The sequence below is a fragment of the Passer montanus genome, unplaced genomic scaffold, assembly GCF_014805655.1.
Source record: "Passer montanus isolate IOZ18808 unplaced genomic scaffold, ASM1480565v1 scaffold70, whole genome shotgun sequence".
Taxonomy (NCBI): Eukaryota; Metazoa; Chordata; class Aves; order Passeriformes; family Passeridae; genus Passer; species Passer montanus.
Window position 1 is genome coordinate 2,898,761 of NW_024372148.1, and position 15,040 is coordinate 2,913,800.

Genomic DNA, 15,040 nt, shown 5'->3' on the forward strand with positions numbered 1-15,040 from the left:
ATAAACTCTTCTTTCTTCAGTCTCTTATACGCCCAGATTCAAGTACCAAGGAAGACATAAATCTGAATGCTAGATGGAAAAAATATTTTTAAAAATAACACTGCCATTCCTTATCATGAAAAAACTTACAAGTGTTTACATACAGGTTCTTAAAGCAGTCTAATTCCAGTACCTCCAGCATGGTAAAGAGGAGGGATACAACATCAGGTGCAAGGCTGTAAGAAGGGGTGAGTCAGAGGCCAGTACAATTTGCTCTCATTAAACCTGATGTATAATAATGAAAAAATTATATTGTCATTAATTAGTGTGAACAACCCAGCAACAGAGCACAGAAAGAAACAGTGCATCAGTATGATACCACAAAAGTAATGTGGTGATTTAACCTGAGATGGCATTAGTAGAACAACCTGAAAATTGATCAATGTACCAGAAATTATTACAGAAATAGAATACAAGTAATATAAACTCCTAAACTTCAGAGGCTATACCCATTAACTTCCTTGGCTTTACTCCAGAAACTAATATGGCTCATGTCCTGTAAAGAAGGCATTTGCACTGACATACTGTCTTTGTATATACTTGAGGATTGACTCTGCTTGCAGACATTTGTCAAAAGCAGCAGAACCAGCTGAATGTAAATGTCCCAGCAGGGAATGCCACAAATTTCAACAGTTGCAAACAGTTTCCCATGTACAAAAGGTTCAAGACAGAAATCAAGTTGCTCAGATCTTTAGAATGTCAGGGAAAGATAGAACCAAGATCTGTCTTGCTGGGGAAGTTATCCATCCCCAAAAACTCTGCTGAGCTGATTCCCTTGAAGTTGTCCATGGTACAGATCCAGAAAAGGCCTTCTCTGCTCTTGTTTGGCACAACTTGGCTGTCTTGGTAAATCCCCAATGACTTTAGCAAAGCTACAGCTCTGATCCATAGGAAATGACTGAGAAACATAACCAAGTATTCATATCCAAAGTTGCAGCTTCACTGGTAGTTGAAGATAACCCAAAAGTAAGCTGCTGACAAAGGGCAGCATGAAAGGTATGAGAGATGGACTTCTTTAGCAGCAGCCCACAAGTAGAATAGCTTAAATACCTTAATGAGAAATAAACCTTCATATGTCAGAAGAGAAGGGACCTTTTTTTCTGACAAACCAATGCTGAGGACCTGCCCTCAGCTCACTGTGACTCTCCCTCCTTTTCCATGGGTGACATAAGGCTGTGTTTCAAATTCTGAGCACAAGATGATTTCTATGCAGAACAACTTAGAAAGAAGTTCTGTGCTGACTTATGATTATCTGTGTGACTAAAGTCTTCCTTTCTTTGCCAAGGTAATAAGCCCTTCCCCTAATCTTTTCTGCAGCAGAGTAAATATTAGATGTAATACAGCAGATCTGGTGGCAGTTTTAGCAGAAAGGTGCTGGTGTCATATCATGTAGGATTGTGCACATAAATGGCACCTTTTGAAAAACCCACGGATTTGCAAGGTTTAAAAAAGCCGTGTAGCACCAGTGACACCTGCAGGAATATGCTGGTTGAAACAGCAGCAGGAAAAAAAAAGCCAAAATGAGACTTCTGTGAGAAGCTGTTGTAAGGAAAGCCAGCAGATGTACCCACAGTGCCTGCCTTCCAGGCATATTTAAGCCTACCCGGGCATATTTAAGATAAAAATTTTGGGCAGAGTTGTTTAGCAAGGAGAGAAAGTAAATGAACAAGTATACACACAAGTGAAGATCAGAGCACTGTGCCAACATTCAAAGGCAAGAAAGTTTGATCCAGCTTGAAGTATAGATGTGCTCTAGGGCCCAAAGCTGATGTAAGGATGTGGGTCCAGGAGAGGCCAAGTCATGGCAATTAAATTCTATTGGATGCCCACAAGGCCCTCACACAAATAGAGTAAGACTTAATTGCTCTTGACTTAGCTTTCTCAGCAACAGGTTCTTTGCATGAGTTCTTTTTGTTAGAGCCCAAATAAGATTTTTTTTCATGAAGGACTAAGGTGTTGTTCACTAACAAAACTAAAAAGCCACCTCTCCAAGGTCCAGACCTCGCTAAAAAGCATGGCATTATATTTTATCCAACTTTAGATTTTGATCTTAGGCTGAATATCTGGATTTTGGGTTGTTTTATGGTTCTATCAGTCCAAGGGAGAAGTGAAATCTGCATCTGACAGTGGTATCAGATTTTCCCTTTAACCATCAGCCTTACTGATGCCTTTCATCAGCATGGATCCCAAGCCATGGCTTGCAGGACCTGCACTGACCATGGGCTCAGAGCAGGCGTAGGAAGAATCTCATGCCATCAGCATGAAAGCATCACTTAGGCCAGCAATGCAGCTTACTCGTGCAGCTCCCACAAGGACTCACTGTCCACAAGAGTCTTCTTGGTCTAAACCCTTCCCATGGCAATTCCAAGTGCTTTCACAGTCTGGATGAAAGGTAGGCGGTACAATGTACAGAGATCTTGTGAGACCCCACCTGGAGTTCAGTATCCAGCACTGGGGTCCCTGATATAAGAAGGATATTGACATGTTGAAGCAGGTCCAGAGGAGGGATACAAAGATTGTCACAGAACTGGAACACCTTTCCTATGGAAACAGGCTGAGTGAGTTGGGGTTGTTCAGTTTGGAGAAGGTTGCTCAGCTCCAGAGAGACCTTCAAACAGCCTTCCAGTACCCAAAGGGGGCTACAAGAGAGCTGGAGATGGACTTTTTATAAGGGCATGTGGTGATAGGACAAGAAGCAATGGCTTTAAACTGAAAGAGGGCAGGTTTAGATTAGATATTAGGAATAAATTCAAGGGTGGGAGGCACTGATACAGGTTGTCTGGAGAAGTTGTGGATACCCCATCCCCATCCCTGGAAGTGTTCAAGGCCAGGTTGGATGGAGCTTTGAGCAACCCTCTCTAGTGGAAGGTGTTCCTGCTCACATACAGATGATCTTAAAGGTCCCTTCCAAACCAAACCCCAGCATCAATGCTGTGATTCTGTGCCTTTCTCTGCTGAAAATAATATCTACGTCAGAAGAATAAAGAGACTAATCCAGCCCCTCACCTAAACAAAGTCCATTTTGCTCTCCCACCAACTTCTTTCTGACTACTCTATCCTACCAGCAGTCGCTCAGGAAAAGTGAGGGAGGTAAGACCAACTAGACTCACAATTTATTTCCCACTACAGCTGCAAAAGCTGACAAAAGTAAGCCAGAGGTACTACTGAAATATCTGCCCATGCCTCTAAAACCAAATTTGCACCTAGAAGCACAGTGCTGTTAGAGTGTTTATTCCGACAACTTCTAACATATCAACTCAGCCCAAATGGAGGCAGAACCAGGTGTTTCACTGCCCCTCAGAGCACCTAAGCCTGTCCTCCATATCGACTAACCTCAACTTGCCTTTTCTTGGCTTTGCACAGGGCACTGCTGCAGAATTCATAAATAAAATAAAATATAAATAAATACAATATAAATAAATACAATACAAATAAATCTCTGTTGATAGAAGATAAAAGCACTTGTGGCCTGTACCAAAGAGCTGTGGCAGAGACTGGGCTGGTACGAGAACAAAGAAAAAGATGTGAGCAAGGAAGAGGAAGAACAGAAAAAAAATGTAACATGTCATAGATATAAGATTATGCGTCCTTATCTACATATGGAAATAGCTAAATTTCAAAAATATCTTTTTGATAAGCTAACCAGAATGAAATCTTTAACTCTGTATTGCTGACACAGTCAAAAAGTATGTCTTATAAACTTTAAGGAGGATTTGCTCTAAAAGCTGACAAAGAAGGATCTATTTGCACGTGTTCAACACTACTGACTTTACAAGTTGCATTTTAAAAGAATGACAGAACTTTGCAGGTGAAAGACTGGTACGTGCTGCGCTTAGAGAAAACAGGTGGGTGTAGTGGCTCTTGTGTTTTGTATTCTAACATGCTTTGGAGATGCACAAATGCTGACTTCTAGCAGTAATTACTAGCCCAACTCACTGGCCAAAATCTTACAGCAAATGCAAAAAAGAGCTCTTCAAAGTAGTTTGTATTGAATATTAGACTTCTCATATTTGAGAGACAATACCTCTTACGCTGCTGAATACATGTGTAATTTGTATAAATAGAAGAGTATAAATTCTCATATAGTATAGCAAAACATATAATTGTGATTAAATGGTAGTTCAGCCTAGAAGAACATTCAGAAGATTGTTAAGTAAAACACACTAATATCATATATGAATATACACCAAAAAAAAAAAAAAATAGAAGATAAAATGGACGCCAAATACCTCTCACATTTCTTTAGTTTTCATTCTTCCATTTATTTCCTAGCCTTATACTTACTGACTGTGTGATGAAAATAAATTGTTTACATTTTAAAGTTACACCTGTTTATTTAGTAAGGGAGTTAATACCTGGTAATTCCAGAGCCATGAAAGTAAATAATCCTTTACAGTACGGAAAGTGTGTACTGAAAGAAGTTCACATCCAAGCTCTCTCAGTTCTCACCACACATACTACAGGCAGCCATCTAGGACAGCCATTTTCCTGGCTCATGCAGAAAAACAAACACAGCCTTACACAGTGTGTAAGAAATATACCATTTATCACAGCCTCCAGCTGAGGACTTGTAACAGAAACAGAACTGGATTTTCCCCCACAAGGGGTAAGTACAAATACTTCTCTTTCTATGATCTCTCAAAACTACATCTGAAGAAGGCTGGTTTTTTGCAGAATAGCTGGACATCCACATAAATGCTTTGCACACCTGAATTCTCTACTGCTGCATCTGAGCAAATATAGTGAGCAATGCCCTTCTGCAGTGAACACATACATCCAAGTTTTTGAAAGTAGTTCCTATTTGCTTCTGATGGCCAAAAACCTTTTGTGAAAGGAAGTAATTCTGCTATATACCTGGCAACAAAAATAATAACTTCATTCAATGTTTCATATAGGCAAAAAATCAGGTTCTAAATGCAAATTGTTCAAAAGAAGTAGAAGAGAGAAGATAGCAACTTTAGAATACTATTGACCCTATGGGTAATATACAACTTTATTGTATTTTTAACTAATGTCACCTGTGAACACAAATATATGAGGTACTTCAACTGAAGACAACATTTTCAATTACAATCAGAATTAAGATAATTTGGATAGACTACTCTGAAAAGTCAGACAGAGGCAATAGCCTTTAAATTACCAATTCAAACATCTGGAAAAAGTACACAAATCTTGGTCATGCACATTTGCCTGCAGGCGGATATTTCACAGAAGGCTTATTTAGAATTTTGCAACTAGTTTAATCTCCTGGAAAAGACTAAATCTAATTTCAAACAGTGCCTACTTACATCCCTCATCCAGCTCCTCTTGAACCTAATTTTTCTTCTTCCTTCTAAAAAGAACCTGACCTCAGTGTTGCAAACTTTTTGTGACATAATATTTTCAGAAAAGCCATTCGAAATTTAACATGGCAGAGAGGGTAAAGAAATGGGTTCAAAGAGGAATTGATCCACAAAAGCCAAAAGGTTGCTTCATACAGGAAGTTATGGACACAAGTTCCCTGGCAGGGCCCACGGATAATCATTAATAAAGAGTATGGGGCCCAGCAAATGGCAAACACACAGACAATTATGGCAAGAGACTTCGCTATTTTCTTGTCCCGCTGCAGTTTTGATCTGGTCTTTGCACAGCAGGAAACAGAAAAGTCATTTTCTGGGGTTACAGAATTGTCTCTGGATGGAGATGAGCAGTCAATTCCCAAAGACTCTTTCGTTGGTCTCATGGAAGAAGAAACACTGTCCTCTGCTTCTGATGAAGGAGATGATGCTCCTGGCCTTGGCAAGCCACAGAACCTCCAGGACAGGCTGCTGCTCCTGGGAGGCTCACAGTCCTGCACGCTGCCGCGCCGCTGGCGCCGCTGGATGCTGTGCAAGATGTGCACGTTGAAGTAGGTCACCAAGAGCAGCGGCACAAAGAACTCCAGGGTGGATGCACACAGCAGGAAGTACCAGTTGTTGAAGAACTCAGCGTAGCACTGATCCACTGCTACCACGCTGTGTCCGGCCACGTGCTCCCAAAACAGGATGGCTGGGCAGTACAGGAGGAATGCTAAGACCCAGATGGCCACCATCTTGATGGCAGGGTTGGATGTTATTCCCTGCTGAGCTCTGTAAGATACCTGCGAGGGAAAAAAACATATTTAATGTTCAGACTTGTAGAGACCCATTTTGGGACCTAAAGAAGCAGCTGGAGACAAACTCAAGAGGTGCTTAGTAATACAGAGATGTGGCTGTGCTGATCAGCTGAAGCTCACCCAAGTTTATTTCATTGATGCTGACAGAGCATAGGGCTGTCTCTCTACAAAGTAATGTCATTGTACCATGGTCCAGGTCCAGGGCATGAAACACAATCATCCACCAGTACCCAGTAATTCGGTGTGCCTTGTTTGAGATACCTAGGTCTGAAGTGACAGAGGAATTAGCACTTTGTAGCTGTTGGGAGCTTCACTCCCACACACTGGAAACTGCACTGCTTTATACAGCATTTTACAAACAAATAACTATATGCATCATGGTTCTCGACAGAAAAGGTGGCACATAGATTTAACCTATAAGAAAATTACTTACTAGACAATTTATGACGATGAAGGAATAGATACCACACCTGCACCACAGCTGATGAAACTAAAAAAAAATCACCCATTCTCTCCCTTCTACATGCACTCCAGGGCCAGTACATATTTTCTACTATATGTTGCAGAACAGATATAGTAGCTCACATCCCTTTCACACAATGAATGTGTAATTCTGCAAGCTGAGACATCCAATCGATAATAAAAATTTGAGTTAATGTCACTAAAACTATATTACAAATGTCCATAGGTCTTAATTGCATTTGTATAGGTGCTCTGAATTTTGCAATCTATAAACGCTGAGTCTTTGGCTTTCCAGCATAAGGTTTCTTATACACCAAACATTTTGGTCTTTGGTTTCCAAGATTTTTTCCTTAAATAAAATAAAATAATAAAATGTATTAAGAAGGCAGTTATAGGAAGTTAAATTAATTACTACAAATAAGACTGAAATTCTATTCCATGAAGTTATGTTGACTGTCTCATGCACACAAAAGAGCTGGAACCTTTAGTTCCCTGTGACATTCCCTGCCACCTGAGCTAACAGTGTGGCTGGTGAAAAATGCTGGCCTCCATCCTAGCATGGTCCAAGACACAAAGCTCACACCAGGTGTGTAGAATTCTCTGCAGAAAGCAGAGACAGAATGTGTCTGAATTTTGGGGTTCTGGTCCAGACACAAAGAGGAGTTTATTGATGCATGTCTATAGGCAATGATTGCAGTCATTGCCTTTTGTTCCACTTTCTGCCTGTCTGCTCTTGCTCCCAGTCTTATCCAGAATCATTTTTGACCACATCTCAGGTCTAGACAACCTCCCCATTGTCCCTGATTTTACTGCCCTAGCTTCACTGTAATTTACTTTCACACCTGATTTTAGGTCCAAACCCAAATCCAGTTTACTCTGAATTTCCTCTTTCCCTGCCCCTTTTTTACCAATCTGCTGCCTTACCCTTTTTACCCTCTAGACTGCTTTTCCTCAGGCAGTAACATGACAGCAGCTTGCAGAAGAAATTGTGAGAAAACTCCTGGTTGACTGGCTCTGCAGTTAAGCATGCCCAGTGTAGAATATTCACCCCATCTGGCTGCAAAATATCTAATAATCACCACATGCCAGTATATTTTTGAGGGGTATTATCTTCATTAAATTTGGACTTATACTCATCAACATGGCAAAGGTTGGTAAATATAACTATCCAAGGAAAAAAATCAGAGAAGCTCTAAACAAGTTACTTACAGCTTTAGTAACTGACAGGAAACGGTCATAGCTGATAAGAACAATGTTAAACACTGAAGCTGTGCAGAGGAGATAGTCCATGACCAGCCAGAGCTTGCAGATTCCTCTTCCCAAGTGCCATTTTCCTGTCAGGCTGTAAGGGATGTACAGGGGCATACAGAACACACCTGCAGAAAGCAACCAGAAAGACACCATGAGGTTCATAGGGACTGCAAATTCCTGGAAGCAGAGAGACACACTGTTTTGGCATTTAGGTAAAAAAAAAATCAACAAATCTATTAAGATGAATATGTAATTTATATACACAAGTTCCTAAATTCTCATGAAATCTGATGGTGACTTTCTGTGTCTTAGATCTTAGTGTGATTTATGTATGCTGATTGTTGAGAATAAGCCAAAAGCAATTCAGCAAAGGATTTTCTGAAGAAAATACAAGTCTAGCCAACTTAGACTCTCTAAAGGTATAAAATTAGTGCTGTAGCATATATGCGCTGTGGTTGCATTCTGATAAGTAACCTCATCATTTTATTTTCTCTATTCTTTCATTTGTATTAGAATTTTCCCTCAAACACATCTGCAGGTGTTGCCAATGGCAGTTATTCCTGTAAAATTGGTTAGCATTTGTAAACTGAAGACAATATATTGGGCAGTCTGTGTGGTGTTCTACCAGAGATAGAGCAGACACAGCAGAAGTATGAAACTATCATTTTTTAAGAAGTGTTTTAATGCCATGCTTCTTCTCTGAAGAATGTTATGAGAATAACTCCAGAACTATTTTGGTTTGTTAAATTTGTGTTTTGTCCAAAAGACCTTCCACTGAAGTACTTAATTAAGAAAATCATGGGGTTTTTTCTATTTTTAAGCAGGCGATGTTCATTTTAACACTAATCTCATTTCAGAAGTGTGGTGCAATAGCTGATTCTACATTCCTGAAAGTGCTGATCTACCAGAGACAAATAGAAAATTATATGTTGCATCAAGATCCATTTAAAACTCTCCAGATTATTCCCTTCTTGATAAGTCCATCAAGATCTTAGAAGTTACTAAACATATCCAGGGTGATGTGGTCCACTGACAACAAAACCCTGGGCAAAGAGCTGCCAGACTGTTGCCAACCAGGAACTGCTCACAGTGCTTTCCATACTGATGGCTTAATTTAACATATTCCTTAAATACAAGCAGCATCGCTTGGTACTAAATACTCATTTTTCATGGTTGCTGATAACAGCTACTGTTCTCATGGACTTCAATGGGATCAATGTTTGCCACCATGTCAAAAAATAATGACTGCTTTGAGCTATACATATAAATACAGAGGTAAACCCCAGGTTTTAAACATTGATATTTGAAGCTATTCTTACTTTTACTAATTGGTACACACAAAAGACATGAGTCACATCCCTGTAAATATTCCAGACATTTAATAAATTTTAAAAAAACCAACTCCACAGCAAATTCAGAAAATAAAGTATTTCCTGACCAAAATCAGAGACAAAATCTTAGATTTACAGTCTGTATAGGCAAATCTAATACTGATGGCAATCATTTCCTCCTGGCTGATTTAAGAATGCATGAGGCACCAGCCACAAAGAACGGATGCAGAAGGTAGATATTTAACTTTTTTGACTAAACTATGAGATATGAGGAGAAACAGACTTTTGCAGAAGACCTGAGCAATGAAATAGCAGCTCCAGCAAATTGTCTGCCTTAGCAGGAAAGCAAAGGCTTCATCATATGCATCGTTTTCTGTTCCATGGGGTAAGTCCCAGAATAAGGCAAAACATGTCATAAATGGTATAAATGAAGGAAAACTTTAAAGGCTAAACTAATACACTTCACTAGACAGCACTGACAAAGGAACAGCATTTGGGGGGATGGTTTTGTCAGAAGTACAGTAGGTCTGTGGCCATGATTTCCTTTCTCACAGTTCAGTGAATGCTGGTCTCTGTGACCATCCTGAAGAGAAAGCCTTTCTGTGCAGAAGTACATCCTTGCCAGCCTCAAGGCAAGACATTTGCTGGCACATCTGCCACAGGACTGTGGTTTTGTCAGGCTCTCTCTGCTGCATGGGCTGTTTGCCTGGCTTCAGCCATGGAGGAATGCTGCAAAAGGCATTTACTCCACCATCACCTCACTTGGCATCACCAGCCAGGACTGGATCCATGGAATCTCCAGCAACAAACTCTTCTGGAGTTCTGCAGTGTCGCTGTGGGAAGAGGGGACCAACCAGGAATATAGATGAGGGATGCTAGCAGGGTGTCAAACTGGTATCAAACAACTCATCAGATCAATAGCCTGAGTTAAGCTGAAGCCAGTAGAAAGTCCTGGTGATAAAGTGTCTTACTGTAGTGTAATGTATTCATAAACCATTACTACTATGTAGAGAAGTAATTCCTTTACCTGGATGTATCACACATAGCTGTCAAATATAAGCTGTTCTGAAGTGTGTGATGAATACCTTACATTTGGAGAGGCAAGGGTAAATCAAAAACTGCAGCAAACAACCTCAGAAGCATCCACATATAATAGTCACTCCTTTTTTTTGAAGCAACATTAAAAGTATTTATATGAAAAAGAATGCATTTCTCATTTTAACATATTTTGAGACATATTGGTCTATTAAAACACTTCATGCAGCTTCCACCATTCCACATCCTTCCCCCAGACATAGCTGGGAAACAGTTCTCTCAGACGAAAACACACAGAAAACAAACAGCAGTGCTTCTCCTCAGAGTCCTACAACACAAGTAGCACATGGCTCCACAGCTCTCACTTACCCACTGCAAAGTCAGAAACAGCAAGATTCAGAAAGAAATAGTTACTCCGATGCCTGAGGTTTCTGTCCATAACAAAAGCAAGGATCACCAGCATGTTTCCAAGGATGGTCACCAGACACAGCAACACCATGAGGAAAGCCAGCAGCACCAACACACCCAGGGAGAACTCGGAGCTGGGCGACTGGGTGGGCCAAGTCTCGTTACACGTCGCAGCCGTGGGTGGAATTTCAGTGGTGCTGTTGTGCATGGTGGGTATCCAGTCAGGTCAGTCTGGGAAGGAAGTTCTATCTGGCAAAGTTATCCAAAAGGTTGAGACAAGATTATTAACAGGCTGGGCTGAATACTGAAATATAAAAAGAAAATATTCACAATATAAAAAAAATTGAACACTAGACTTCAAAACGTGGGCTCTCTGACATTTCTTGATCTGAATTCCAATAGGTATTGGATGATAGGTATTGGCCTTAGAAATGACACTTCATAATCAGTGTCCTTCCTGGACATGGATCCTTATCTACTAATGTCAAAAAAGCTTGTCTGAAGATAATTCTTTTCACAGTCAAGCAGTTTACGTATTAGCAATGTGTGTGTGGTTTTGCACATCAAATTGTGCTGAAGTTAAAACCATATCTCATTTTCATCTCCACAGCGGTGAACAGGATTAAAATTATTACAATTCTATTTCCCTTACAGTAAAACGTAAACATTTTCACACTTGCTTCTATGTCACTTTTTAAATTTTACAGTAAATAACAGAGAGATATTTCTTAGTGTTTCTGGTTACAGAGCATTTGTAATACAGTTCCCTGCAGCAGAAGCATCACCAATACCTCTTCAGCTCACCCTAACCAGAAATTCTGGGCAGAACAAACCAAATACTTGGACTTCAGAGGTCTTTATGGTGTGGGCCATCTAATCCTGCCCTGACAAGGAATCCTAGATAAGCTTTTACTCCATGAATTACCAAGCCTTTAGCTCTTTTCAGGTGTGAGAAAAGATATCCCTTCCTCAGCCCAACTCCATTTATTTTGATGGGTAGTGCACAGAATTTGGTAGGCCGTGGCTGTGGCTGACACTCACTGACTCTACAGCACCATGGCACACCCAGTGACCAGCATTTCAAACTGCAACCATAATGCCAGGTACAGGGAAGATGTAGAGCAAAAAACAAAGAAAGAGAGCGTGGGTAAGATGTGGGGAGGAAAGATGCAGTGCTCTGCTACCATATTGATGAACAAAGGGAATTGTGTTCTAAAGAGTCATTAAAGCAAAAGATGTAAGGATGACAGAAACAGAAGAGACCTCAGGAATGGCAAAACATGGCAATGAGACATGGCTGCCTTAGATGTGTGTGCACAGCTGCAGCCTGGGAAGCATAGAGGAAGTACTGGAGTGCAGTCACCAAGCCACACTTGCCATGGGTGACATTAGGGTGAGAGCACATTGCAGAGCTCAGGGTGAGGGAGGTGATTAAGGCTCTTTAAGCAATTCAAGGAAGCTTCTGGACCACAGAACCTGCTTCTTATGTAGGACTTTAGCATTCATGGCATCTGCTGGAAGTGCAACACATCAGGTGCTAGCAATGAACAAGGTTCCTGGAGGCTGTCAGGGGGAACTTTCAGATACAAGTCCTGCCTGGGCTAATGGGGGTGATGCACAGCTGAATCACCTGTTCAGTGGTAAAGAGGAGCTGTGTGGGAATGTGCTATCAGTGCCAGACACAGATGTAGTGATGATGAGGTAGTGGAACTCAGGATCTTAAAGGGGATGAGGAAGGACAGCAGCAGTGGAGGCCATGGGCATCAGGCGAGCAGACTTCTGTTTAGGAATTAGTAGTGGGAATCCCATGGGAGACAAATCCAAAAGACAAGGAGCTCCAGGAAGCTGAAGGCCTCTAAGGACAGCAATCTCCATGCACAAGAATAGTCCGTCCCTGCTGTCAAGAAAACAAGCAGATGCATCATGACAGTGGCTAACCCTGGAGACCACAATGCAAAAAGGGAACACGAAGGTGTTTGAAGGAGGGACAGAACACAAAGGAGATATTTAGAAATGTTGCCTGGCAACATAAGAATGATGTTAGGAAAACAAAAACTCACCTATAGCTGATGTTTGTAAAGGACATCAAGGACAACATGAAGAACTTCAGCCACTCCATTAACAGCAAAATGGTAAAAAAAAAAAAAAAAAATATATATATATATATGGGTAGTATGCTGGAGGGGATCAATAATCCAGTGACATCAGGTGCAGATAAGGCTGAGGTAACCAGTGCTTTCTTAGCTTCATTCCTCATTAACTAGGTCTCCCTTTCATCTATGCTTAGTGAATGAGTTCAAGGATGAGAACTGTCAAGAGCAGGTGAGAATAAAGCAGGATTACTTGAGGGGACTTGACCCATAAAAGTCCATTGAACCCACTGTGCTATCAAGAGAACCAGCTACCACCTTTGCAAGGCCACTTTCTATCCTCTTAGAATGGTCGTGGAGACCATCTCCAAAGGGAGATTCCCAACAATTGAAGAAAGGCAAATGTTGCAATGATCTTCAAATGCTGCTACAAGGAAAAAAAGGACAGATTGTCTTTACTCCTTGAGAAAATAATGGAGTGAGGCCCCTTGGAAGGTGTTTCTGAGGACCTGGGGGAGGACAAGGTGGCTGGGAACAGTCAGCATGGACTTACCAATGCTAAATCATGTCTGAGCAACTTGGTTGTCTTCTTTAATAAAATTATGGATTAGTGGACAAGGGGAATGTAGTCATTTGCTTTTATTATTAGGGAATAAATCAAATGTTGAAGTTTTAATCATAGTTCTGTGTGGCACTTGGGGAAAACTGTGGTATTTCCTTTGGAAAATAAAGCACATGGATGTTAGGAGAATCATTAGGGTTCAATATTTGTTTCAGAAATAAACAAAAAGAAGATAACACAATTTCTTCCAACATGTACTTTTATTTCTTGAGCGGTTTGTTGGTTTTTTTTTAAATCTGAGAGGGTCAGATTAGAAAAAAACTGGTGTGGTTTGAGTTGAAGCCCACAAAGTCATATAGCTGCTGTCACCATGTATTTAGAAGGCCTACTGAACATCAGCAAAGACAGAAGAAAATTCAAGGACATGAAATAGTGAAATGGATGAGTGACTGGTTAGAGAGACCTGGGTTAGAAGAGCCTTTGTCAAAAAACATCCATTTGAGTCGAGGCATAAAACAAATGCTGAATAAGTATCTTACCATAACCCTGAAAAACATCTGATGTGTGATTTACAAGGGAGAATATTTATGATGCCACCCTGACCAAGACAGCTTGAAAGCTGTGGGCACAGCAACCCAGTGCTTGACTTACCCTGGGAGCACTAAGCAAAATTTTCAACAACAAATTCATCTAATACACAGCAGTGGTGTGAGAAAACAGTTTGAACAGTGTGTGGGTAAAACAGACTCTAAAAAAATTATCTCTAGTAGCTTCAGCATGCTATGTTGTTTCAAATTTGCTGCAGATTGTGCTGCCTGGCAAGTTCCCTGACTAACTAGTTTTTCAGCACTGCAAAATGTGGACTCAGCTCATCTAGTCAATAATTTTTAGGTTATTTTTCCAAAATGAACAATACATTCTTTAAGCACAAAATGCAAACTGAATTTTTATACTGAAAGTATAGGGATAGAAAAGCAGACAAATACATTTCTATCTTGGGCCTATCTTCAGTTTCTCTTTTTAAGAGATGTTTAGTACACCAGCTATTCTATAAATGTTTTAACACCCTGTGTGTGTTTAGATTTTTTTAAGCTTCACAGAAAAACAAACCCCAAACAAAATCTATGCCAGCACCACAACTCATGACAGCAAAAACAGCTGTGCTGAATCAATGACCTCCTCCTGAAGCTGCATCTCTCTTTGCAATTAGGCTCACAATCCCTAACAGTACCCAGTGAGGCGAGGAAGCATAGCAAGAATGAATGGTGAAAGATAATCTTCCAGAAGTGTTAAAACTGGCAAGAGAAGTCTTCAGTTCCAGACCTCTGAACAGAAAGACATTCTAGCTCTTCAAAGCCATCAACTTTTGTGCTATAATTAGGATGCTTCCATGCATCTGAATTGTGCTTGCAAAGGAGTACTCTGTTATGGCAACACTTCTACAACTAATTTCAAATTAGATTAAAAACTATTTAAATTGACTACTGTGCTTCATTGTTCTGTGCATCAGATTTTTCTTTCCATATTTCATACATTATTATATTTATAAACAAAGAGGAATAAAATTACACAAAAGGAGAGAAAAAAATGTAGCCAGTGACTCTCACTTACCCATCCATGAAAGCCTTCTGGGTGAGTTGCAACACTCAACACATGGTAAGAAAGTTTGGCACATGGAATGGGGTGTAATCAAGCTCCATTGCTTCCTCCAAGACATCTACTCACTCCT

The 15,040-nt window shown here is 40.4% G+C and overlaps 1 protein-coding gene across 1 annotated transcript; it reads right to left on the reverse strand.

The window, feature by feature from the left end:
• Positions 1-4,313: 4,313 nt before the first annotated feature.
• Positions 4,314-15,029, reverse strand: LOC120512139 (histamine H3 receptor-like). The gene is made up of 4 exons (XM_039730128.1): positions 14,923-15,029; positions 10,621-10,908; positions 7,844-8,010; positions 4,314-6,157 (listed from the first exon to the last, which is right to left on the reverse strand). Exons 2-4 carry the CDS (start codon positions 10,865-10,867, stop codon positions 5,372-5,374), a joined length of 1,200 nt encoding a protein of 399 aa, XP_039586062.1. The 5' UTR covers positions 10,868-10,908; positions 14,923-15,029; the 3' UTR covers positions 4,314-5,371.
• Between the last annotated feature and the right edge of the window lie 11 nt (positions 15,030-15,040).